The 27508-nt window shown below is 41.2% G+C and overlaps 1 protein-coding gene across 6 annotated transcripts in view; it reads left to right on the top strand.

The window, feature by feature from the left end:
* The window catches only part of LOC138737226 (cullin-9-like), a 316560-nt gene that overhangs the window by 257528 nt on the left and 31524 nt on the right, over positions 1–27508 (top strand). For 5 of the 6 annotated variants that reach the window (XM_069887919.1, XM_069887917.1, XM_069887915.1 and 2 more), the window contains 3 exons: positions 13178–13341; positions 19467–19560; positions 23031–23105. In XM_069887919.1, coding sequence (XP_069744020.1) covers positions 13178–13341; positions 19467–19560; positions 23031–23105 — 333 coding nt within the window. Of the gene's footprint in view, positions 1–13177; positions 13342–19466; positions 19561–23030; positions 23106–25762; positions 25888–27508 lie in introns of those variants that run through there. The other variant, XM_069887918.1, reaches the window with a different exon arrangement.

Raw genomic sequence — 27508 nt, 5'->3', positions numbered from 1 at the left:
CTTTTGTCAGTGAGGTGGGCTCTGCGGTCTTCTTCAAAGGAGGTTGCTGCCCGCCAAACTGTGAGGCGCCAGGATGCACGTTATATTACAATAGAAAAGGTACTGGAGAAGACAATGGAAAAAGTAAGAGAGGGCAACAAGCCACTGGAGTACAAAGGGCAAAAAATCTTCATTTATCCAGATATAAGTTTTGAACTCCTAAAGAAGAGAAAGGAGTTCAATACAGCAAAGGCGATTTTATGGAAGAAAGGGTATAAATTTATACTAAAGCATCCAGCGGTATTGAAAATATTTATTCCAGGACAACAAAACAGACTATTCTCGGATCCAGAAGAAGCATGAAAATTTGCAGAACAATTACAAAATAGACTGAGGGATGAAGACGTGTAATGAGAGTAAAAATGACCACGATTTTTATGTATGTGGTATGTATAATGTGCATACGTGAATGTATCCGTATTTAGAGGAAAATATAGATAGTATAGACAAGAATTAATAAGGGAAGGAAATGGAATAGAGGGAATAAGGAGGGAACTAAAAGAGTGACCTTTGTTACATATGAAAAGTGAAATCTTTTCTGGGGGGGGCTGGGTGGGGAGGAGTTGCGGTCACTGCAAAATCAGCTGACGCTTGCGAGTGAATTCGCAAACCCAAATGGAGAGGGGAGATGTGGTTGTCCGACAAGGGATAAAGGACAACTCAGGAGGGGAAGGGGAGATTGGGGCTAAAGAATTTTAAATAGGAGAATAAGGAAAATGCTTGATGTTTTAGGAATGTTGTCTTATAAAGGGTTTAAAATAAGAAAACAGAAATGGAAAAGGAGGAAAGGTAATGATGGAAAAACGGAAAGGGAAGATAAACAAAGTATAAAATGGCTAAGTTGAACTATATGACTTTAAATATTAATGGAATACATAACCAAATTAAAAGGAAGAAACTGCTAAATTTACTGAAAAAAGAAAAAATTGATATAGCATTTGTGCAAGAAACACACTTAACTGAATTGGAGCACAAGAAATTAAAGAGAGATTGGGTAGGACATGTAACAGCAGCATCGTATAATTCAAAAGCAAGAGGAGTGGCTATATTAATTAGTAAAAATGTGCCATTTAAAATAGAAGAGGAAATAATAGATCCAGCAGGGAGATATGTAATGATAAAATGTCAGATATATTCGGAGTTTTGGAATCTACTCAATGTATATTCACCTAACGAAGAAGATCAAAAGTTTATGCAAGATATCTTTTTGAAGGTAGCTAATACGCAAGGGAACATATTAATAGGAGGGGATTTCAACCTGAATTTGGATTCAAATATGGATAAAACTGGGCAAAAAATTAACAGAAAGAACAAAGTAACCAAATTTATAATTAAATCAATGGAAGAAATGCAACTTTTGGATATATGGAGGAAACAACACCCAAAAGAAAAGGAATATTCATATTACTCGGGTAGACATAAAACATACTCAAGAATAGACCTATTTTTGTTATCAGCTAGTATGCAAGATAGAGTAAGAAAAACAGAATATAAAGCTAGAACACTATCGGACCACTCACCCTTAATATTGACAGTAAAGCTAGAGGACATCCCTCCAAGAATGTATAGATGGAGATTAAACCCCATGTTACTTAAAAGGCAGGATTTTAGAGAATTTATTGAAAAACAAATAAAAATGTATTTTGAAATAAATACGGAATCAGTGGAAGATAAGTTTATACTATGGGATGCAATGAAAGCATTCATTAGAGGGCAAATAATAAGTTATGTAACCAAGATGAAGAAGGACTATAATCAGGAAACAGAGCAGTTGGAAAGGGAAATAGTAAATATAGAAAAAAAATTAGCAATGAAGGAAGATACAACTAAAAGAAGAGAATTGGCGGATAAAAAAATAAAATATGAAACACTACAAACATATAAGGTGGAGAAGAATATAATGAAGACAAAACAGAAATATTATGAACTGGGTGAAAAAACACACAAAATCCTAGCATGGCAGCTTAAGACAGAACAAGCTAAGAAAATGGTATTGGCATCAAGGAAAAAAGACAAACAAATTACATATAATCCAAAAGAAATTAAGGAAAACTTTAGAGAATTCTATGAACAATTATACCGAACTGAAAACGAAGGGAAAGAAGGGAAAATAGATGAATTTCTGACTAAAATTGAACTACCAAAACTACAAATAGAGGAACAAAATAAATTAACAGAACCATTTGGAATAGTAGAAATACAAGAGATAATAAAAAAATTACCAAATAATAAGACACCAGGAGAGGATGGATTCCCAATAGAATTCTACAAAACATTTAAAGACTTATTAATTCCGCCCCTCCTGGATGTAATCAACCAGATTGATGAAACACAAAGATTACCAGATTCATGTAAAACAGCAATAATTACAGTAATACTAAAGCAACGGAAAGATCCACTCTCACCAGCGTCATATAGACCAATATCTTTACTAAACACAGATTATAAGATAATAGCTAAACTATTAGCAAACAGATTAGCAGAGCATGTATCGAAAATGGTAAATTTAGACCAAACTGGATTTATCAAAAAAAGACGCACAACAGACAATATTTGTAAATTTATTAACTTAATTCATGCAGTAGAAGGAAATAAAGCACCTACAGTAGCAGTTGCTTTAGACGCAGAGAAGGCCTTTGACAGAGTAGAATGGAATTATTTGTTCAAAGTATTGCAAAAATTCAGTTTACTGGAGAAGTATATTAATTGGATTAAAGCATTATATAAGGGACCGTTAGCGAAAGTGACAGTAAATGGACATGTATCGAAGCAATTTAACTTAAGCAGGTCAACGCGGCAGGGATGCCCACTATCACCTTTATTGTTTGCATTAGCTATAGAACCACTAGCAGAATTGATAAGAATAGACAATAATATAAAAGGAATAAAAATAAAAGACAAGGAATATAAAATCAGTCTATTTGCAGATGATGTTATAGTGTACTTAACAGAACCAGAACTATCAATAAAAGAATTATATAAGAAATTGAAGGAATATGGAGAAGTGTCGGGTTACAAGATAAACGTAAATAAAAGTGAAGCAATGCCTATGAATAATGCGGATTTCTCAAAATTTAAGAAGGAATCTCCATTTAGATGGCAAATGCAGGCAATAAGATACCTAGGTGTACAAATAAACAAAAATCTCGACCAACTATATAAACTCAATTATTATCCACTAATGAAAAAAATTACAGGACGATTTAGAGCATTGGAAAGATTTACCACTAACACTAATAGGAAGGATAAACTGTATTAAAATGAACATTTTTCCAAGGATATTATACTTATTTCAGGCATTGCCAATACAACTGACAGAAAAATTCTTCAAGGAGTTAAAGAAAATAATAAGGAAATTTTTATGGAGAGGGGGGAAACCGAGGATAGCACTAGATAAATTAACAGAATGGTATAAACAAGGAGGCTTACAACTGCCAAACTTGAAAAATTATTATAGAGCCGCACAATTAAGATACCTATCAGATTTTTATCAAACAAGGGAAAAACCAGACTGGACGAGATTAGAATTAGATAAAATAGGGGAAAAGATACCTGAACACATATTATATAAATGGGATGAAAAATTGGTACAACATAGAAGTTCTCCAGTATTACATCATCTCCTCAATATTTGGAAGAAGATTCATGTAGAAAGAAATAAAACAAATTATCAATTACCAAAACTAATATTGACGCAAAACAAGTTACTCCCTTTTACAATAGATAACCTTTCCTTTAGAGAATGGGAAAAAAAAGGGATTAAAAGAATAGAAAATTGTTTTTCAGGAAATAGATTCTTATCCTTTGAACAAATGAAAGATGAGTACAATATAACTCAAGATACAGCGCTGGCATATTACCAATTGAGACCCTACTTGAAGGATAAATTAGGAAGCAGTTTGAGTTTGCCAGAGGGAAGTAATTTTGAATATGTGATTACAGATACAATGATAATCAAAAGATTTATAACAAATATATATATTAAACTGCAAGAAAAGGAGAATGAGGAAACAAATGGTAAAACTAAACAAAAATGGGAACAAGATTTAAATATAAAGATAAAAAAGGAAACATGGGAGAAATTATGTTCTGGAACGATGAGAAATACAATAAATACGAGGCTACGTTTGATACAATATAACTGGATACACAGACTATACATTACACCTCAAAAGTTAAATAAATGGGACCCAACAGTATCTGATAGATGTTTTCGATGTAAAAAAGAAATGGGAACAACAATTCATGGAATCTGGACATGTGAGAAAGTAGAAAAATTTTGGAAAGATCTCAATCAGATATTAAATAAAATAACAGAAAACAATATACCAAAGAATCCAGAGATCTTTCTCCTAAGTAACATAAAAAACAAAGAATTTGGAATTGATTTGGATGGTGCACAAAAAAGATTTGTTAAGATAGCTCTAGCCGTAGCAAAAAAATGTATTATGTCAACCTGGAAATTGGAAGATAATCTGAAAATACAACAATGGTATATAGAAATGAATAAATGTATTCCATTGGAAAAAATAACATATAGTTTAAGAAATAATATTGAAATATTCGAACAAATATGGGAGCCTTACATTAAATACAATAGCGAAAACCTACTGGGGACAATCATTACCTAAGTTGATGGAAGGAGAAGGAAAGAAAAGAATGGACTCAGTAGAATTTCTGGTGTATTTTTGTTGAGTGACAACATTGTCTGACTGGTTTAATGTATCCTAGATTGTATACTTTAAATGGATGGGAGGGGGGGTGGGGGGTGGTGGGTTGAGAGGAGGGAGGGGGTGAAAATGTTACTGTATATGTGTGAAAAGGAAAAAGTGTGTATCATGGCTAATGTGATTTATAGTGTGAAAAATAAAAAATTTTAAAAAAAAACCATTCCTCTACCCACCTGCCTAACTGATAAAGATCCTGCTGCAGTCTGCAGCAACCTTCTTCATAATCTACATACTGGACACTAGTGCAAGAGTCGCAATATTAATTTGTAAAAATGTGCCAATTATAATAGAAGAGGAAATAATAGATCCAGCAGGGAGATATGTAATGATAAAATGTCAGATATATTCGGAGTTTTGGAATCTACTCAATGTATATTCACCTAACGAAGAAGATCAAAAGTTTATGCAAGATATTTTTTTGAAGATAGCAGATACGCAAGGGAACATATTAATAGGAGGGGATTTCAACCTTAATTTGGATTCAAACATTGATAAAACTGGGGGAAAATAATTAACTACTCCTCTAGCTTTTGAATTATATGACGCTGCTGTTACATGTCCTATCCAATCTCTCTTTAATTTCTTGTGCTCCATTTCAGTTAAGTGTGTTTCTTGCACGAATGTTATATCAATTTTTTCTTTTTTCAGTAAATTTAGCAGTTTCTTCCTTTTGATTTGATTAATATTTAAAGTCATATAGTTCAACATAGCCATTTCATACTTTGTTTATCTTTCCTTTCCGTTTCCTCATCATCACCTTTCCTTCTTATCCATTTCTGCTTTCTTGTTTTGAACACTTCATAAGACAACATTTCTAAAACATCAAACATTTCCCTTATTCTCCTATCTAAAATTTCTTTAACCCCATTATCCCCTCCCCTTCCTGAGTTGCCCTTTATCCCTTGTCGGGCAACCACATCTCCCCTCTCCATTTGGATTTGCGAATTCACTCGCAAGCGTCAACTGATTTCACAGAGTCCGTAACTTCTCCCCACCCAGCCCCCCCCCAGAAAAGATTTCAATTTTCATATATAACAAAGGTCACTCTTTTAATTCCCTCCTTACTTCCTCTCTTCCCTTTCATTCCCTTATTAATTCTTATCTATACTCTATATATTTTCCTTTAAATACGGATACACTCATGTACACAGATATATACATACACACCTATATATATATTTTTTTTTTGACCTTTGTATTCCAGTGGCTTTTTGTCTTCTCTTATTTTCTTCATTGCTTTCTCCAATATATTTTCTCTTGTTGTATATCTTAAGAATTTTACTAAAATGGATCTTGGCTTTTGCTGTGGCTGTGGTTTCGGGGCTAATGTTCTATGTGCCCTTTCTATTTACATTTCTTCCTGTAATTCTGGTCTTCCTAGGACCCTGGGGATCCAATCTTTTATAAATTCTCTCATATTCTTGCCTTATTCACGTTCCTTAAGGCCCACTATCTTTATATTATTTCTTCTATTATAATTTTCCATTATATCTATCTTCTGAGCTAACAGCTCTTGTGTCTCTTTAACTTTTTTATTAGATTCTTCTAATTTCTCTTTTAAGTCCTCTACTTCCATTTCTACGGCTATTTCTCGTTCTTCCACCTTGTCCACTCTTTTTCCTATATCTGACATGACCATCTCTATTCTATTCATTTTTTCTTCTGCACTTTTAATTCTTCTTTTTATTTCACTAAATTCTTGTAATTGCCATTCTTTTACTGATTCCATATATTCTTTTAAAAAAAAATATCCATTGTCTTGCCTTTCCCTTCTTCTTCCATTTCTCTGTTCTTCTTCCTCTGGGTTGGTCATCTGTTGTTTCCTTGTTTTCTTTTTACTCTCTTCTTTCTTGTTCTCGTTGTTTTCTATGTTCTCTTCCTGTTGCTCTGTTGCAGCTGTCATTCTCAGTTGTGGAGATCGACTCCTCAGCTGTTCCCCCCTCCCGTCAGTGTTTTTTTTTCATGCGCGGTTGCGCACTTTTACTTGGCTCCGCGAGCCATTTTTGTAGTCCCGAGCTCGGGACTTCCACTGACCTTATGGAGCGGGCTTCTCTCTCCGCGGCGGGCCTCCTCGGACAGGTAAGGCCTTCACCTTCTTCTTCCGACGTTCTTTCTTCTTCTCTTCTTCCCGTTGCTTTTGACTTTTATTTCTTCGCTGCCATTTTCTTCCCACCTTTACTTTTACTTTGTTTTAATTTTTATTCTTGTACCTTTGTGTTTTGTGTATTGTGTTTAAACTTTTCTGGAGAGGGCTGGAGTTCCCTGACCGGCCACTACTCCATCACATGACTCCTCCGCAGCAATCTTGTTGTACAAGGCCCTTTGGGTAGGAGCGATTACAATATGATCGAATTCTCACTCGACATGGAGAGTGAAGAAATTAAAACTGAGACTAAGGTCCTGAATTTAAATAAAGGGAATTATGATGGTATGAGATGGGAGTTGAGGAAGATTGATTGGGTGGTGTTTATGGGGGGGTTTGATGTTGGATAGACAATGGAAACTATTCACAGATCTAATGGAAGAATTGGAGAAATCGTTTATACCGGTTTGGCATAAAAATAAACCAAAAATGGTGACTCAACCATGGATAACAAGGGAAATTAGAGACAGTATTAGGTCCAAAGAAAGAGCGTATCAATTGGCCAAAAAAAAAGTACCAAATCCGAAGACTGGGAGCAGTTCAAGATGCACCAAAGGGGGACAAAGGGATTAATCAAGAGGGCAAAAATAAATTACGAAAGTAAGCTTGTGGCAAACATAAAAACCAACTGCAAAAGCTTTTATAGATATGTCAAGAGGAAAAGATTGGTGAAATCCAGAGTAGGTCCCTTGCAGTCAGAATCAGGGGAATATATAATGGGGAATAAGGAAATGGCAGACCAATTAAATTCTTACTTTAGTTCTGTTTTCACAAGAGAGGATACAAATAACCTTCCAAGGATGTTGGGAAACATAGAGACTAATGTAAGGGAGGGACTGAAAGAAATCAGTATCTCTAAGGACATGGTCTTGGGGAAATTGATGGGATTGAAGGCTGATAAATCCCAAGGGCCTGATAATCTACATCCTAGAGTACTTAAGGAAGTGGACATTCAGATAGTAGATGCTTTAAGAATTATTTTCCAGAACTCGATAGACTCAGGATCAGTACCCATGGATTGGAGGGTAGCTAATGTTACCCCACTATGTAAAAAGGAGGGTAGAGAAAAAGCGGGCAATTATAGGCTGGTGAACCTTACATCAGTAATGGGCAAAATGATGGAATCCATTATTAAGGATGTAATAGCGGAGCATATGACTAGTAGAGAAGGGATCGGACAGAGTCAACATGGATTTACAAAAGGTAAATCGTGCTTGACAAATCTATTGGAATTCTTTGAGATGGTGACAGGTAAAATAGATGGGGGAGAGCCAGTGGATGTGGTGTACCTGGACTTTCAAAAGGCCTTCGATAAGGTCCCACATAAACGACTGGCATGCAAAATCAAGGCTCATGGAATTGGGGGCAAGGTATTGTTGTGGACTGAAAACTGGCTGGCAGATAGAAGACAGAGAGTTGGGATAAACGGCTCGTTTTCTGAGTAGCAGGTGGTGACCAGTGGGGTGCCACAGGGATCTGTACTGGGACTCCAGCTGTTCACAATTTACATTAATGATCTAGATGAGGGGCTTGGATATAATATCTCCAAATTTGCAGATGACACTAAGCTCGGTGGGGTTGTGTGCACTGAAGAGGGGGTCAGGAAGCTCCAGTGTGATTTGGATAAATTGGGGGACTGGGCAGATACATGGCAAATGCACTACAATGTGGATAAATGTGAGGTTATCCACTTTGGTAATACAAACCGGAGGGCAGATTACTATTTGAATGGCAATAGATTGGGAGATGGGGAAGTGCAGAGAGACCTAGGGGTTCTTGTGCACCAGTCACGGAAGGCGAGCATGCAGGTAGGTACAGCAGGCGGTTAAAAAGGCAAATGGTATGTTGGCCTTCATATCAAGAGGGTTTGAGTCTAGGAACAAGGATACCTTACTGCAGCAGTACAGGGCCTTGGTGAGACCCCACCTGGAGTATTGTGTGCAGTTTTGGTCGCCTTATCTAAGGAAGGATGTTCTTGCAATGGAGGGAGTGCAGAGGCGATTCACCAGGCTGATATCTGGAATGGCAGGAATGACTTATGAGGAAAGATTGCGCAAATTGGGATTGTACTCGCTGGAGTTTAGAAGATTGAGAGGGGATCTCATAGAGACCTATAAAATTCTGGCAGGGCTGGACAGAATGGATGCAGAAGGGATGTTTCCAATGGTGGGGGAGTCCAGAACCCAGAGCCATGGTGCGAGGATAATAGGCAAACCATTTAGGACCGAGATGAGGAGGAATTTCTTTACCCAGGGGGGTGGCGAATCTGTGGAATTCATTGCCACAGAGGGCAGTAGAGGCAGGTTCATTGAATATATTTAAGAAGGAATTAGATATATTTCTTCAGTATAAGGGAATTAGGGGTTACAGAAAGAAGGTGGGGACGGAGTACTGAACTTTAAGATCAGCCATGATCTCATTGAATGGCGGAGCAGGCTAGAAGGGCCGAATGACCTACTCCTGCTCCTATCTTTTATGTTTCTATGTTGCAGTTATTAAAAACTACCATAAAGCCAGCTTTCTCTCCATTCTGCTACCTCTCCTTGGTGGTTGTAAATGGTTTGTATTCTGCATTGAGGTCGTTGACTAGTGATCCACAGGGATCTATTCTGGGACCTCTAACTTTGGAGAGTTGCCAGAGGTTAAAAAGGGCCAGTGATAGAATGGAGAGTTGGGCTGAGAAGTGGCAGATAGGGTTTAACCCTGAAAAGTGTGAAGTGGTTCATTTCAGTAGGTCAAATTTGAAGGCAGAATACAATGTTAATGTGAAGACACTGTGCAGTGTGGAGGAACTGAGAGATCTTGGGATCTGTGTCCTTAGGACACTGAAAGCTGCTGCACAGGTTGATAGTATTGTTAGAAGCCATGTGGTGTGATGGCCTTCATAAACTGTGAGTTCAAGAGCCATGAGGTAAAGTTGCAATAGCTTTTCCCATGTTTCATTCTTTATCTTTATGTTTAGATCTTGTTCCCATTTTTGTTTGGGTTTATAGCTTGTTTTCTCGTTCTCTTTCTCTTGCAGTTTGATGTACATGTTTGTTATAAATCTTTTAATTATCATTGTGTCTGTAATCACATATTCAAAATTGCTTCCTTCTGGTAACCTTAGCCTGCTTCCCAATTTGTCCTTCAAGTAGGTTTTCAGTTGGTGGTATGCAAACATCGTACCATCAGTCATACCATATTTGCACTTCATTTGTTCAAAAGATAGTAATTTATTTCCCGAAAAACAATTTTCTATTCTTTTGATCCCTTTTCTCTCCCATTCTCTAAAGGAAAGATTATCTATTGTGAAGGAGATTAGTTGATTTTGCACCAGTATAAATTTTGGTAGATGATGATTTGTTTTTTTCCTTTCTACGTGAATCTTCTTCCAAATGATGAGCAGATGGTGCAATACTGGTGAATTCCAATATTGCACCAGCTTTCCATCCCACTTATAAGGTATATGTTCAGATACCTTCTCCCCTATTTTATCTAGTTCTAATCTGGTCCAATCTGCTTTTTCCCTTGTTTGATAAAAATCTGATAGGTATCTTAATTGTGCTGCGCTATAATAATTCTTAAAGTTTGGTAGCTGTAAGCCCCCTTGTTTGTACCATTCTGTTAATTTATCTAGTGCTATCCTCGGTATCCCCCATTCCACAAGAATTTCCTTATTATTTTCTTTAGCTTCTTGAAGAATTTCTCTGTTAAGTGAATTGGCAACGATTGGAATAGGTATTGTATCCTTGGGAAGATATTCATTTTAATGCAATTTACCCTTCCTATCGGTGTTAATGGTAAATCTTTCCAATGTTCTAAATCATCTTGTAATTTCTTCATTAATGGCTGATAATTTAATTTGTATAGATGGCCTAGATTATTATCTAGTTGAGTACCTAGCTATCGATTGCTTGTGTTTGCCATCTGAATGGTGATTCTTTCTTAAACTTTGTGAAATCCGCATTATTCATTGGCATTGCTTCACTTCTATTTACTTCTCCATATTCCTTCAATTTCTTAGTAATTTTTTTATTGATAATTCTGGTTCTGTTAAGTATACTATGATGTCATTTGCAAATTGACTGATTTTATATTCCTTCTCTTTTATTTTTATCCCTCTTATTTTATTTTCTGTTCTTATCAGTTCTGCTAATGGTTCTATAGCTAACACGAACAGTGAGGGAGATAGTGGACATCCCTGCCTAGTTGACCTACTTAATTTAAATTGGTTTGATATATATCCATTTACTGTCATCTGATATAAGACCTAATTTTGACCCCATTTGGAACATTCTGTTCAGTTCTGGTCACCTCACTACAGGAAGGATGTGGCCACTATAGAGAGGGGACAGGGAAGATTTACAAGGATGTGGCCTGGATTGGAGAATATGTCTTATGAGGATAGGTGGAGTGAACAATGTCTTTTCTCATTAGAGCAACAGAGGATGGAAGGTGGCCTGGCAAAGGTGTACAAGGTGATATGAGGCATTGATTGTGTGGCCATAGCTAACACAAGAGGGCTTGATTTGGAGAATGGGCAAGTTGGGGGTCATGGGAAATGTAGGGTAGCAGCCATGATCCTGTTACTGTCTCCTGTGACAGATTATGTTTTATTTTATATTGTATATAGATATGTTTTAAAAGAGATAAAGTGTGGCAGGTTTTTTAGTGTAGCTCACATACAAACACTTCAAAACAGATCTCATTTAAAATACTCGAGCTCTGCTCAAGCCAGACAGCCTGACTCCGAATGCCTTTGCAAAAACTTTGGAGTGCCCAAGGGACTTCACTTATGGATTGTTGTTTTGAAAAGCAACAGATTAAAGAACTCGGAGGATTAGGTTCGGAGCCGCAGGCTGTCTAAAGTAGAACTTGCTGTTCTAAGAGGATCATGTGGTTTTTCAAGCAGAGAGAGTCAAACAGGGCTTTTCTCTGAGAGGGAAGGAGAGTGAATTCAGTTCTACAGTTCAGCAACAGCAGCTGGGACTAGAACAGGACAAGCTGGCAAGCTTGTGGAAAAACCCCATTTTGAAGATGGGTTGTGAGTTCTGAGTTCAAAGCATTTGTGGTCCATACAAGAGGAGAGGACTGGCTGCCTAATGTTTCACTTGGAATAAGTGAAACAAAAAGGAACTCTGTGATGACCTGAAAGAAAGAGATTATCATCTGGAAAACCCTGATAGGGCAAGTTTCTTCGGCAAAACCACTGATGTGGTTGATTGGAAGGAATCAGTTTGTGTCCAATGAGCAACAAATCTCTCTCTGAAAACAGACAAGAACCTTCTTGAGCAGTAACCATTTACCTTTCAAGCACCAAAGCCTGGTGAACTTCATAAATGTTAAATTCTGTGCACAGTATAAGAATTGCCTGCAACCAGTTAACTTGGACGAATGAGAAGTGAGATTGGACTGTGAATCAAAGAACTTTTCTGAACTTACACACACATTACATACACGTGCATTTGGAATTAGAAGGAGGTTAAGTTAGGTTAGGTTAAGTGAATAGTAATATATTAGATTGGACTGTGAATCAAATAACTTTTCTGAACTTACACACACATTACATACACATGCATTTGGAATTAGAAGGAGGTTAAGTTAGGTTAGGTTAAGTGAATAGTAATAAATTAGAGTTTGATCCTGTTTTCATGCTTAAAGATAATTAAAAGCAACTTTTGTTTAAGTAACCATTTGTCTTGGTGAATATCTATTGCTGCTGGGTTTTGGGGTCCTCTGGCCTCGTAACACACCTCACTGAAATGCTGCAGGCTCGAAGTCTGAAATGGAGCAGAACAGTTGAAAATGCTCAGCATTGCAGAGAGATGTGCCAGGTCGGTGACTGATCACCAGAACTGGATCAGTGTTCCCTGTTTTACTTTCAACCCTTACAGACTTGGAAGCAAAGAACCAACTCAGTGAATCAAGCAGTGTCCATAAAGGGGCTGGGTGAGTTGGAACCAGTAGGTGATACGTGGACTGAGGTGTAATAAAGATTGATGGACAGGGGCAGGGGAGATGTGCAAATGGTAGACGGAGGCAGAAGGGTGAGTGCTGGAAGCTGACAAAATGGATAAGAAAGAGCCAAGTTTTTTTGAGGTGGGGGAGGGATGGTGGAGGCAGCTTCCTGAGGGTGGTAAGTGGGGACAAAAAAGGTTGACTGGCTGGAGTGGTTTAATTGAGGATGAACTTGTGTTGGCAAATCCATCAACCCAACAGTGGATTGTTAGGGGCTCTGAGCTGGCATCCTCTGATCCTGCCTCCCACTCCTCTTATGTTCCAGGCTCACTATCCTGCCAGCTGTAGCCATATGTCCCAATGGATGGATGATGGCGGCTACTATGAGGGAATGACCATGGAGGCACAAAGCAAGCATCTGGCACAACTCATCTCCAAGCAATGTCCAAGCTGCCGTGCACAGATTGAGAAGAATGAAGGCTGCCTCCAGTGAGTCTGTGTTTGCATCTGCTTTTTTAAAAAATATAATTGGGTTAGGGTTAAGGTTTGCATAAAACTGTTCCAGCACCAGTGATCAGAACCGAGGTTCAAATCCTGCGCTGTCTGTAAGGAGTTTTTATGCTCCCCCTGTGTCTGCATGGTGCTCTCACCATTCAGAATGTACTAGGGGTTGTAGGTCAATTGGCTGCAATTAGGTGGCACAGGCTCATGGTCCAAAAAGGTCTGTTACCGTGCTGTATGTGTAAAAAAAAATGTGCTTCAGACATCTTACATCAATTGGTTCTAAGGCAGGGAAGGGTGGAGATATTAGGAGACTTCATAGACAGGAGATTCTGTGACAGCAAATGATACTCTGAGGTGCTGTGTTGCTTCCCAGTTGCCAGGATCAAGGATGTCTCTGTCATTCTCCTGTGAAAGGATAACAAAGACTTGGGTCGAAAAAGGGATGAGGTCCTGCTGAGTGAATCTAGGAAGTTGGGCACAAGGTTAAAAAGCAGGATATCATTGGACCCAGAAAATTGGGGTAAATGTAGTGGGTAAAGAGAGCAAGCGGAGTGGACAGGCGAGAGCGTGGAGAAATTGGCAGACTAACCCGCATTTATGTCAATGCAAGTAGCTTGGCGGGTAAGGTAGATGAACTCGGCAGGGATCGGGACTGAGATATTACAGAAAGGTGGCTGAGGGAGGGATCGGACTGGCAGATCTGGGGTGCAGATGCTAAGGAGCAGGTATGAGGTGGAGAGAGCTGCATTTTTAATGAAGGTACACATCACAAGCAATACGTAGGATTCAGTGAGGCCAAATGGGTAAAAGTGAGGCATAAGAGGGAGGGGGGAGTCACATTTTTGGGGGTTTACAATACCCCCCAGTAATCTGTATGAATTCAAGGACACAGCGGCAACGGTTATAATAGGGTGACAATAGTAAATTATTTCAACTCCCCTAATACTGAAAGGAACTGTCATGGCGTCAGAGCTCAGACTGGGTAGAATTTATTAAGTGTAGGATATTGTGGGAAATTGGGGAAGAAATTGTGGGAACCTTAGCAGAGATACAGTAATAGTTTAAAAATGAAGAGAAACATGAACATCTGAAGACACTGTGGTTGAAGTAAAACCACAAAGCTGGAGAAACTCAGCAGGTCAAATGGTGTACTTTATGTCGCAAAGATAAAGATCGAGAGCCAGGATCTTGGGCTTGAGCCCTTCATCAAGGTATGGACAAATGTCAGCAGGCACCTGTCTAAATTGGTGGGGTGAAGGGGCAGGGGGAGGAGTACAGGCCCACAAGCAAGAAGTAGTAGGTGGATAAGGGAGGGAGGATACACCAGCAAACTGAGGGAGGAGGGATGGCTCTGTGACTGGAGAGGGAAGGGGGTGGAGAGCTGGAGGAAAGGAGACAGAGGGAGAATGGGGAGAAGTCTAGCAGAAACAGGAGAAGTCGATGTTAAAGCCATCCAGTTAGAGAGTGTCCAGACAGAATATTGGGTGTTGCTCCTCCAATTTATGGGTGGCCTTGGTTTGGCAGTGCAAGAGGCCGTGGACAGACATGTCAGCGCAGGAGTGGGGGGCGGAATTGAAATGGTTAGCTACGACAGAGTGAAGGTGCTCAGTGAAATGACCTCCCAGTCTGCGTCCAGTCTCCGATGTAGAGGAGACCACAACAGGAGTACCGGATCCAGTAGCTGACCCCTGCAGATTCACCAGTGAAGCGTTGCTTCTCTTGGAAGGACTGTTTGAGGCCCCGAATGGTGGTGAGGCAGGATGTGTGGGCGCGTCAAGTCAAGTTGCGTTTATTTATCATTCATACCATAAACCTTACAGTGAAAACAAGATAATGTTTCTCTGGTCCGTGGAGCTGGTTATTTGCATGGATAAATTACCTCATAAACATTTTATAAATAAATATCATAAATATCACATAATTATCATGCTACATATGCTAGCCCTGTGTTCCTGGACAAAGCTGTCTCGTAATCTGGTCTTGAGGGTCCAAACACTTCCCGGATGGCAGGGGGAGAACAGATTGTGGGAGGGATGTGTGGAGTCCTTCACGGTGTTTAAGGCTTTCCGCAAATAACGGCCATTATAAATGTCTATCATGGCAGGGAGAGAGAGCCCAATAATCCCCTCAGCAGTCTTTACTATCCACTGCAGGGACTTGCGTTCTGGGATGGTGCAGTTCCTGAACCAGACAGTGGTGCAGTTACAAAGGATGTTCTCAATGCTTCCCCTGTAGAATGTAGTGTGGGTGGAAGATGGATTTCCCTCAACCTCTGCAGGAAATAGAGGCATTGTTGGGCCTTCTTGGCAATGGATCTGGTGTTGGGGGGACCAAGAGAGATTTTTCACCAGTGCTTGCAGTGCTCTTGACTACTTTGATGGTAGAGCCATCGATGGTCAATGGAGAGTGGCTCCCCTGGGCTCTCCTGAAGTCAATCACCATCTCCTTTGTTTGGTTGACGTTCAGGTGTAGGTTGTTGTCTCTGCACCAGTCCATTAGAGTTTGCCCCTTCTCTCTTTAAGCTGATTCATCATTCTTTTTGATGAGCCCAACCATGGTCGTGTTGTCCGCGAACTTGATGATGTGATTCGAACTGTATCTCACTCCACAGTCATGGGTCACCAGAGTAAACAGCAGTGGGGTGAGCACGCAGCCCTGGGGGCCCTGTGCTCAGTGTGATGGGGTTGGATGTGCTGTGTCTGACCCGGACTGACTGAGGTCTTCCAGACAGGACGTCGAAGATTCAGTTACAGAGGAAGGTGTTTAGGCCCAGCAGGTCCAACCAGCTTCCTAATCAGGTGCTGTGGTCTGATTGTGGTGAATACTTAGCTGAAGTCTATGAACAGCATTTGAACGTACGAGTTTTTATTTTCCAGGTGGGTGAGGGCTAGGTGGAGTGTGGTGGCAATGGCATCGTCTGTAGATCAGTTGGGATGGTACACAAACTGCAGGGGGTCCAGTGAGGGGGGCAGCTGAGTCTTGATATGCTCCATGATGAGCCTCTCGAAACACTTCATGACAGTGGACAGGAGTGCGGCAGGACAGTAGTCGTTGAGACAGGACACTGAGGGCTTCTGCACAGGGTTGATAATGGCCACCTTGAAGCATGTTGGTACAACGGTGCAGCTCAGGGAGATACTGAAGATTTCTGTGAGGACGTCAGCTAGTTGGTCCGCACATCCTCTGAGCACCCTGCTAGTGATGTTCTCTGGTCCCGCAGCTTTACAAGGGTTGGCCTTGAGGAGCATCCTTCTCACTTCAGCCCCTGTGAGACGCAGTGCCTGTTCATATGGGGGAGGTGTGGACTTCCTCACCACCAAATCATTTTTCACCTCGAACCACATGTAGAAGTCATTCAAAGCTTCCGGGATGGAGGCATCCCTGGCCCAGGTAGATGATAGGGCTTTGTGGTTAGTGTTGGCACAGATGCCCTCCCACATGCACTCTGTAGCACTTCCTGCGGTCACAGGCAAAGGTCCCAAGGGGTAAATTAGTGGGAAGGAATGAGTGGACAAGTCACGGAGGGAGCAATCTCTACATAAGGCGGAGAGGGGAAGATGTGTCTGGTGGTGGGATCATGTTGCAGGTGACAGAAATTGTGGAGGCTGGTGGGGTGATAGGTGAGGACAAGGGAAATCCTATTTTTGTTGCATTTTGGGGCAGAGGGGGGCCAAGGCGGATGTGTGGGAAATGGAGGAGATGCAGGTAAGGGCTGAGTTGATGGTGGTGGAGGAGAAGCCACGTTTTTTGAAGGAGGAGGACATCTCAGATGATCTAGACTGGAAGTCCTCATCTTGGGAGCAGATATCTTGGAGACAGAGGAATTGAGAGAGGGGACTGGGTATAAAGAAGTAGGAGTTGATAGGTTTTAAAATATGTCTGTAGAAAGCTCATCTCCTGAGTGAGAGACGGAGAGATCAAAAAAGGGGACAGTGTTGCCAAAGATGGACCAAGTGAATTTGAGGTGAAAGTTGGCAGCAAAGTGAATAAAGTTGACAAGCTCATCATGGGTGCATGAGGCAGCACCAAAGTCGTCGTGAATATAGCAGAGGAAGAGTGTGGGCTTGTAGCATGGATTGCTCCACAAAGCTGACAAACAGACAGGCATAGCTGGAACCCATGGGTACTCCATTGGGATGAGTGAAAGGAGAAGTTATTGTGGGTGAGAATAAGTTCTGCCAGGTGGAGGAGGGTGGTGGTGGAGGGGGACTGATCCGGTCCATTGTTAAGGAAGAAACAAAGGGCTTTGAGACCTTCTGTATGGGGGATAGAAATGTAAAGAGAAAGGGCGTCCACAATGTGTGTGCCTGTCAACTTTAGGGAATTGGAAGTTATTGAAGAGATGGGGGCATGTGAGGTGTTGCAGATGCAGGTAGGGAGGGACTGGACCAGGGAGAAAATATGGAGTTGAAGTAAGATGGAGCAGGAGCATGTGAAAACAATGCGTCGACCTGGATAATTGGGTTTGTGTATCTTAGGTAGGAGGTAGAACTTCATGGATTCTGCAGTCTTGAATCTGAATCAAAATGGTATGGCATCAATCAAGGTGCTCTCTCCTTCGTCTGAATCAGAGTATGAGCAGTCTGATCGTAATAATGAGCCAGCTTCCTTTTTACTCTCTTTGGTTCTTGCCCGATTGGCTTTTCTAAAACTTGTTTGCCTTGTGAATATCTTATGTTGACGATTTGTAGTCTTGACCCCAGATCATGGTGGTCTTTCCAGCCAATGAGTTGCGTGATGTTTCGGCCCCAGAGAAGTTCCTTTATTGGGCTACAGGAAAAGAACTGGGAAAAGGAGCCAACCATAGAGTTATACAAAGACCGATCATGGACAATGGGGTGTAATGATTCTGCGAAACTGATACATCCCACCTGAGGTCAGATTATCAAGTAACCGTAGAAACATACTGGAGACTTCAGACATTGGAATTTGGAGACAAACACAATCTGCTGGTGGAACTCAGTTAAAGTTTATTGTCAGAGTATATACATGACAACACATAAAACCCTGAGATTCTTTTTCCCATGGGTCAGGCAGAATTTCTAAATACTGGTAACTGTAAACTGTGCTCAAAGAAGAAACTGTGAACAAACTGACTGCACAAATGCAGATTGATAACTAATAAATAAAGACAAAAATACACCTTAAATGAGTCTCTGAATGAGATTAAAGACTAATTTAAGGACTAATATTTTGCTCAGCGGATTGAGCTACATCCATGGGAGAAAGAGGATGGTCAAGGTTTTGGGCCAGTGAAATGTGTGAATACACCCAGGAAGGGTTTCAAAGCAGTGTAATGAAGGTTCTTCTGGAGGTGACGGGGTTGTACCACCTTGTTTTATGAATGAGGATGGCCAAGTAGAGGGAGAAGTAGAGTATGTGGAGAGACCCTTTATGAACAGTGACCACGTTAATAAACTTTAAGATGCTCATGGAAAAAGGTACGGTTGGAGCTGGAGTCAAGATCTGAAATTAGGGGAGGCTGACTCCAATAGCGGCAGATGGGACCCACGGGAGGTGGATTGGAAGCAGCTGGTTAAGGGAAAACTTGCCATAATTAAAAGTTGTTTAAAAGCAAACTAGCAAGTTCAGAGTCAGTCTGCCCCTGTCAGAAGGCTGAGGGTTTCATCAGGAAAAAGAGGTGTATATCAGATATGCAAACTTTATCATGAGATGTCTATAGAGAGTGTTGGGCAGATATGTAGAAAACAGTTAGAGGGCAAAATTGAGACATGTTATGACCCTGGGACACAGATTTAAAGAGAATTCCACAACCTTTTGTGAAGAGGGCAGCTTTTTGAAAGAGTAGGGGTCCTGATGAAGAGTCCCAACATAAGTCGACCATTCCTTTTCTCCAACTAATGCTGCTCGACCTATTGAGTTCCTCCAGCAGGCTGATTAGATCAAGTAATCATTCCTTGAAATACTCTTTGGCTGTGTGGAGTGAGGAATCACTTCAGGTTTCTGGCAAATGAATGAATCCAAGTTAAAGGGCTTGGTCATCATTGTGAAGAGATAGGTAGAATGATTATATGAATTAAAGGGAGATAAACCTGCCTGAAGTTGTTAAAGTGAGCTCTTCTGTGCCTGATTATCTTTTTCTCTGACAGCATGACGTGTGCCAAGTGTAATCATGGATTTTGCTGGCGGTGCCTTATGCCGTGGAAACCGACACACAAGGATTACTACAACTGCTCAGTTATGGTGAGGTCACCAGAAGGTTCCACTCCACAGTTATGTGTTTTCCCTGGCTGTGAATGAATGGGTGGGGGTGAGAGTGTTGGTCTTTTCAAATGGGATGGTGAAGAGCTGCCATGACCAGCTCAGAAGAATGGTCCATCAGTTTTCAGTTACCTTCCACACACTCGTCCATGTTGTTTCCCATCTTAGAATAGTTGCTTCAGCTTATGGGTACCTTGCATTTGGCTTTTCTGCATGTTCAAACCAGGATAATAATTGTGTGAGCCTCTCCCCAGCCAAGAGGACTTAGATCAGTGCAGATCTCCAACTACTGCCTGGAATCTGGTCCAAGCTGCTCAATAAGCCACTGAGAAGCATTTATAGGTGATGCCTGGATAACCTTTTGAAGTAGCAAAGGTTTCTCACCCCGTTTATGTGGGGTTTCCCTGGGTACCACTTTTCTCCCACCCTTCAAAAATGTACAGGGATTGTAGATTAATTGGTGTATTTTGGCAGCATAAACTCGTGACCTGTTACCCTGCTGTAATTAATTAAAAGAAAAACTCTAAATCAGGTGTGTTAAGCAAAAAAGTTCAGCTGGCAAATTCTTACTTATATTGAGGCTCTAAAAGATACCACACCTCTCCAATTTAAGTCTCTGCTGCTGCTCCCTGGTTCAAGAGCCATCAGGCGAATGTGCACCGTGTCTATCGTTTCCAGTCTTGCTTTCGTGGGGAAAATCTTCCACAGTCCCAACCATTAACCATGGATGGCGAGAGAGCAAGGGAAGGTGGATCTAGTTCAAGCACATTGTTACAGAAATCAAGAGGGCAACATAATGTTACTGTTGTGAGGTTCATTCAGGAGCCTGATAACAGTGGGAAAGAAGCTGCGTGATCTCACGCTCATTAATCTGTGAGATGAGCAGGTTGAAGCAACAAATAAGAAAGAGGACTCTGAGTGCCAGGATAATTCAGCACCATCTCAATGATCTATTGTAGGCCTTTTCCTTAAGCTTGAAGTGGCTTTGGAAAGGGAACAAAACATCCTTGTGAGGTTCACTGTTCCAGGAATGAAAGGCTTATCGTGTGAGTTTGACAGCTCTTGGCCTGTACTTGTTGGAATTTAGGAGAATGGTGGAGGGTGGGGGGGGGGTCTCGTTGAAACATTTTGAAAGTTGAAAGGCATGGATAAAGTAGATGTGGAAATATTGTTTCCCATGGTGGGAGAGTCTAGGACAAGAGTTGTGCCAATGAAAGTTAAAGAACCCATCATGAGGCTGAAAAACAAGAATAAAACAGCAAGAGACATCGTCCAAACCTTAAGATTATCAAAATCAACAGTTTGGAACATCATTTATAAGGAAGAGCATCCTGGTGAGCTCAGGAATTACAAAGGGACTGGTTTTCCAAGGAAGATCTCCACGGCTGATGACAGAAGAATGAAGAAAAATCCCCAAATGCCTGTCCGACAGATCAGAAACGCTCTTCACAAGGCAGGTGTGGATGTGTCGATGACTGCAGAAGCCTTCACGAACAGAAATACAGAGGCTGCACTGCAAGATGCAAACCATGGCAAAGGTGGTTTGCTTTGGATCTTGGGCAGTTCCTTTAACCCTCCACACTTTGATTTTGCCATCTCTCTAATACACGTTAATCTTGGTCTCATCTGTCCACAAGACCTTTGTCCAAAATTCTGCAGGCTCTTTTAGATACTTCTTGGCCAACTGTAACCTGGCCATGCTTTCTGTGGCTGACTCATGGTTTGCATCTTGCAGTGTAGCTTCTGTACTTCTGTTCATGAAGTCTTCTGCGGACAATAGTCATCGACACATCCACACCTGCCTCGTGAAGAGCGTTTCTGATCTGTCGGACAGGCGTTTGGGGATTTTTCTTCATTATGATGAGAATTCTACTGTCATCAGCCGTGGAGATCTTCCTTGCAAAATCACTTCCTTTGTAATTACTGAGCTCACCAGGACGCTCTTCCTTATAAATGATGTTCTAAATTGTTGATTTTGATAATCCTAAGGTTTAGATGATGCCTCTTGCTGTTTTATTCTTGTTTTTCAGCCTCATGATGGGTTCTTTGACTTTCATTAGGCACAACTCTAGTCCTCATGTTGAAAAATGACAACTACAGACTCCAAAGGTGATCAAAAGCTTAGAAACAAGCTGAGCTCTCTTCTACCTGCACCAATGAAGCAATTAAACGTACTTGAGTACTCACAAACACCCATGAAGCCCAATGTCCCAAACATTATGGTGCCCTGAAATGTGGGACTATGTATAAAAAGGACTGTAAGTTCTACATCGTCAAACCAAATGTATACAAATAATCTTGAATAAAATCTAGAATGTGCATTTTAATTACATGAATTGTTTGATTTTAAATTTAGAACGAGCACAGGGGCAAATAAAGGAAAAAAGTGTATTTGTCCCAATCATTCAAAACGTACCCGCGGTGTAGGCTAATTAGGTATAAATTAGGTGGCACGGGCCGAAATGGCCTGTTGCCATACTGTATGTCTAAAAAAAATGTTCAATCTAAAATTTTAAATTCTGGAGGGCACTGCATGTCTTATGGCCTTAAAAGAGATTTCATTTGATGCTGCTGGATGAGGGGTTCTGAGAGATAGAGAGAGATTGACACACTTGGGTTGTTTACTCGAGTCAGAAGCTATGGGGTGACTTGATAAAATGTAATAAAATTATGAGGCACGGATAGGGTGCACAGGTCTTTTTCTGCAGGGTAAAATTGTCACATACTCGAGGACATGGTTTTAAAATAAAGTCGGGGGAGTTTAAAGGAGATTTGCAGGAAAAGTTTTTTCTTTCCCCAGAATGCTAGGTGCCATTGGTGATGATATAGGCAGACACAAGGGGGTTCTAGATAGACCCCATGAAATTGAAGGAAATGGGTCAAATGCAAGATGGAGAGTGTTACCATATGTACGTGTATAATAGTCAAATTTTGTGGACCAATATTTAGGGTGAAATTTTGAGGGTAGACTACTACATGCATACTACTTTTGACCACAGTAAGTACCTGCGTTATTCAAGGCTTCAGGAGCTCGGGCAGCTGGGACCGGATGGTAAATCTGCGTTCAGATGGACGGGAGGCCGGAGCCAAGAGTCTGTGGTTGGGGTGTTGGGAGCTTGGATGGGCGGGCAGCCAGAGTTTAAACAAGAGTCCACATTTGGAGCATCAGGAGTTTGGATGGGTGGGTGGCCGGGTTCTAGCTGAGAGTCCGCGAGGCATTGGGTGTTTGGATGGGTGGGCGGTCGAAGTCTAGCTGAGAGTCCATGAGAGATCACGAGCTCTGGTGGGCAGGTGGCCAGGGACAAAAATAGGGGGTTTGATTTTTACACACAATATTTAGAAAATACCAGATTTTTAGGCCAAAAATGGACATCGACTTTTACATGGTGTTGACTGTTACATGCATATTTGGTCATCATGTTCCTGTGCTGGACTGTTCTATGTTTCCACAGGTCAGTAAAGCAGCAAGGCAAGAGAAGCGGTTTCATGATTATAATGAGAAGTGTACGTTTCACCACCAAGCGCGGGTGAGTGTGCACTGTTTGTGCACCTGTCTTGACACAAATGAACAGGGAGGCTGGCATGTGAACAGGAGGAGCAATACTCCATAATCCCCCTGAAATGAGACCAGAAGACCCCAAAACCCAAAATTCACCAAGACAAATGGATACTTAAACAAAAGTTGCTTTTAATTATCTTTAAACATGAAAACAGGATCAAACTTTAACTTATTACTATTAACTTAACCTAACTGGCAGGATAATGAGCCTGGAACATAAGAGGAGTGGGAGGCAGGATCAGAGGATGCCAGCTCAGAGGCCCTAACAATCCACTGTTGAGTTGATGGATTTGCCAACACAAGTTCATCCTCAATTAAACCACTCCAGCCAGTCAACCTTTTTTGTCCCCACTTACCACCTTCAGGAAGCTGCCTCCACCATCCCCCCCCCACCCCAAAAAACCTGGCTCCTTCTTATCCATTTTGTCAGCTTCCAGCACTCACCCTCCTGCCTCCGACTACCAATTGCACATCACCCCTGCCCCTGTCCATCAATCTTTATTACTCCTCAGTCCACGTATCACCTACTGGTTCCGACTCACCCAGCCCCTTTATGGACACTGCTTGATTCACTGAGTTGGTTCTTTGCTTCCAAGTCTGTAAGGGTTGAAAGTAAAACAGGGAACACTGATCCAGTTCTGGTGATCAGTCATCGACCTGGTACATCTCTCTGCAATGCTGAGCATTTTCAACTGTTCTGCTCCATTTCAGACTTCGAGCCTGCAACATTTCAGAGAGGTGTGTTACGAGGCCAGAGGCCTAAAACCCAGCAGCAATAGATATTCACCAAGACAAATGGTTACTTAAACAAACTTAAACAAAAGTTGCTTTTAATTATCTTTAAACATGAAAACAGGATCAAACTCTAACTTATTACTATTCACTTAACCTAACCTAATTTAACCTCCTCCTAATTCCAAATGCACGTGTATTTAATGTGTGTGTAAGTTCAGAAAAGTTCTTTGATTCACAGTCCAATCTCACTTCTCATTCCTCCAAGTTAACTGGTTGCAGGCAATTCTTATAATGTGCACAAAATTTAACATTTATGAAGTTCACCAGGTTTTGGTGCTTGAAAAGTAAATGGTTACCTCTCAAAAAGGTTCTTGTCGGTTTTCAGAGAGAAATTTGTTGCTCGTTGGACACAAACTGATTCTTTCCGATCAGCCATGTCAGTGTCTTGCTGAAGACACTTGCCCCATCAGGGTTTTCCAGATGCTAACCTCTTTCTTTCTGGTCACCGCAGAGTTCCTTTTCTGTTTCCCTTATTTCAAGTGAAATATAATACAGCCAGCCATCTCCTCTTGTATGGACCATAAAGGCTTTGACCAGGCTGAACTCAGAATTCACAACCTGTCTTCAAAATTAGGCTTTTCCACAAGTTTGCTAGCTTGTCCTGTTCCAGTCCCAGCTGCTGCTGCTGAACTGTAGAACTGAATTCTCTCTCTCTCTCAAAGAGAAAACCACATGACCCTCTTAGAACAGCAAACTACACAGACTGGGGCACCAGACTCAATCTTCTGAGGTTGTTCATCTGTTGCTTTCCAAAACAATAATCTGTTACTCCACAGCATGTCCAATTATCACCTACTTGTGAAGATAGGCATCCTTCAAAGTGTGTGCAAAGGCACCCGGAGCCAGCCTGTCTGGCTTGAGCAGAGTTCTAGCATTTCAAATGAGATCTGTTTTGAAGTGTTTGTATGTGACCTATGCTAAAAAACCTGCCACAATTTATCTCCTTTAAAACAAATCTATATACAATGGAAAATATAGCATAATCTGTCACAGTACCATTCTGGACATCACCCATAGAACAATACAGCACAGAAACAGGCCCTTCTAGTCCATGCTGAACTATTATTCTCCCTAGACCCACTGCCTTGCACCCTGACCATAGCCTTCCATTCCCCTGCAATCCATGTACTTGTCCAATTTCTTCTTAAAAATTCAAAGTGAGCCTGGTTTCACCACTTCAGCTGGCAGCTCGTTCCACGCTTCCACCACTCTCTGTGTGAAGTTCCCCCTTATGTTCCCTATAAACCTTTCCCCTTTCACCCTTAACCCATGTCCTCTGGTTTGTATCTCACCTACCCTCAGTGGAAAAAGCCTACCTACATTTGCTCTGACTATCCCTTGAATTTTAAATACCTCTATCAAATCTCCCCTCATTCTTCTATGCTCCAGGGAATAAAGCCCTAACCTGTTTAACCTTTCCTGGCAACATCCTCATAAATTGTCTCTACACTTTTTCAATCTTATTGATATCCTTCCTGTAGTTAGGTGACCAAAAGTGCACAAATTTGGCCTCACCAATGTCTTCTACAACTTTACCATAACGTCCCAACATTGCACTCAATACTTTGATTTATGAAAGCCAATGTGCCAAAAGCTCTCTTTACAACCCACATTCAGGGAATTATGTATCTGTATTCCCAGATCCCTCAGTCGACTGCATTCCTCAGTGCCCGACCATTTACCGTGTACGTCCTTTCTTGGTTTGTCCTTCCTCTTCCTTCTTTCAGCGTTCCTCTGTCTGTTTGTACCAGTCACCTGCCTTCTTACTTTCCCACATAGCTGTTGGGCAAGCAACATTGCCCTTTAACCTCTTCCCTTTCTGCCAACCAGGAGCCCAAACAGTCTTCCCAGGTGAAGCAGTGACTCACTGTTTCCAATCCAGCATTTGGTGTTGATGATGTCTCCACATGAGAGAAACCCAGATTGGCAGATTCTTTTTTAACAAGCTGTCTCCATTCAGGTAGACTTTGAATTGAAGCTTGCATTGCAGGGTTCCAGGGGGTGGATGCAGGGAGACGGTTACCCCTGGCCATGGGGTCGAGAATTGGGAATTACCCTCGGAGAAAAGGATACTAAGGTGGTGAAGGCTGTGGCAGTCAATCATTGAGTTGGTTCAACTATGTAATTAAAGATTTCTCAACATTAAAGGGATATAGGAATGGTGCAGGAAGATGGAGCTGAGGTACAAGTTCAGGAATGGGAGTGAGCCTGGCTCCCAGCTGCCTGTCATTTCATTTCTCCATCACACTCCCACGATAATCATTCGGTTGCATCATTCACCTCTTGCATTGTTCCAGTAAAGGCCAAGTGAGCTTGATGAACACACCTTGCCTTCCGTCAAGGCAGATTTATTCCTGTCTGGCCTTTCCGGTTTGCATCAGAGCTGGTCTTATCTTCAGCCACAGATATCATTTGGCCTGCTGAGTGTTTTCAATATTCTATCCATCAGGTTATTAATCTTTATCTTTGCTATATGAAGTAACCACCGTTTCACCTGCATTGAGTTTATATTCATTCAGTCATTGTTTATTTCTGTTTTTACTCCTGTTACTTATGGTGCCTCTCGGCAGGACTTTCATCAGTCTTCAGCCCTCTCCACTTGGACTAACATGTCTCAGTCTGCCCCTCAATACAGACATTCCCTCTTCCTTGCCCTCACTGTCTGCATATTAAATCTTCTTTGAATTCTCCCTCTTCCATTATCACCAGCCCGTGACCACTATATATCAATGGATCTGTTGTAGAGAGAGTGGGGAGCATGAAGTTCATTGGTGTCCACTTCAGGGATGACCTATCCTGGACCCACAAACCTAGTCATTATTCAGGAAGGCCCAGCAGCACCTGAACTTGCTATGGATGTTGAGGAGAGTAAAGCTACTGGCAATCTTCCTAACAATATTCTATAGAAGCACAATAGAGAGTATCTGCCTGGCTGCATCATAGTATGGAATAGTATTGGCAAAGCATCAGATTGCAGGACAGTACGGGGGGTGATTAAAACTCCTGAGAAGATCACCAGGGGCTCCCTTCCCTCTATCGATGATATCTACAGGGAGTGATGCTTAAAGAGGGGTCAGAGAATCACTGAGGACCCAAACCATCAACCCTGCAGCATCTTTGAGACACTATCTTCAAGAAGAGGTACGAGAACATAAAAATTGGGACTGCCAGGCTGGGAAACAGCTTCCTCCCACAAGCAGTAAAACTGTTGAAAAATCTCAGAAATCCATCAATTATTTTTATATATATTTATTTTGGTTTGCATTGTATTTACAGGTATGTCGTTTCTGTGTAGAAATACTGTGTGTCTGTGTACACTATAGTCTGGAGAAATGCTGTTTTGTGGGGTTGGATATGTTTATGTACAATCAGATAACAATAAACTTGAATTTACAGTTTACAGGTGACCTTGTTTCCATCCACAGGAATTTAGAATGTTGAGTAGTAGTTTAATCAAAGACATTAAATTCATTACACAGGCGAAATCAAAAGAGCTCCGAATTAGAGCAGGAAGGACATGCTTAATATGCAGCGGGTTTTGGTGAAGCAACTGTTTTAGTTGGGGGATTTACAGGT

This window comes from Narcine bancroftii, chromosome 6, assembly GCF_036971445.1.
Source record: "Narcine bancroftii isolate sNarBan1 chromosome 6, sNarBan1.hap1, whole genome shotgun sequence".
Classification (NCBI taxonomy): domain Eukaryota; kingdom Metazoa; phylum Chordata; class Chondrichthyes; order Torpediniformes; family Narcinidae; genus Narcine; species Narcine bancroftii.
This window is presented reverse-complemented; position numbering and strand designations above follow the sequence as displayed.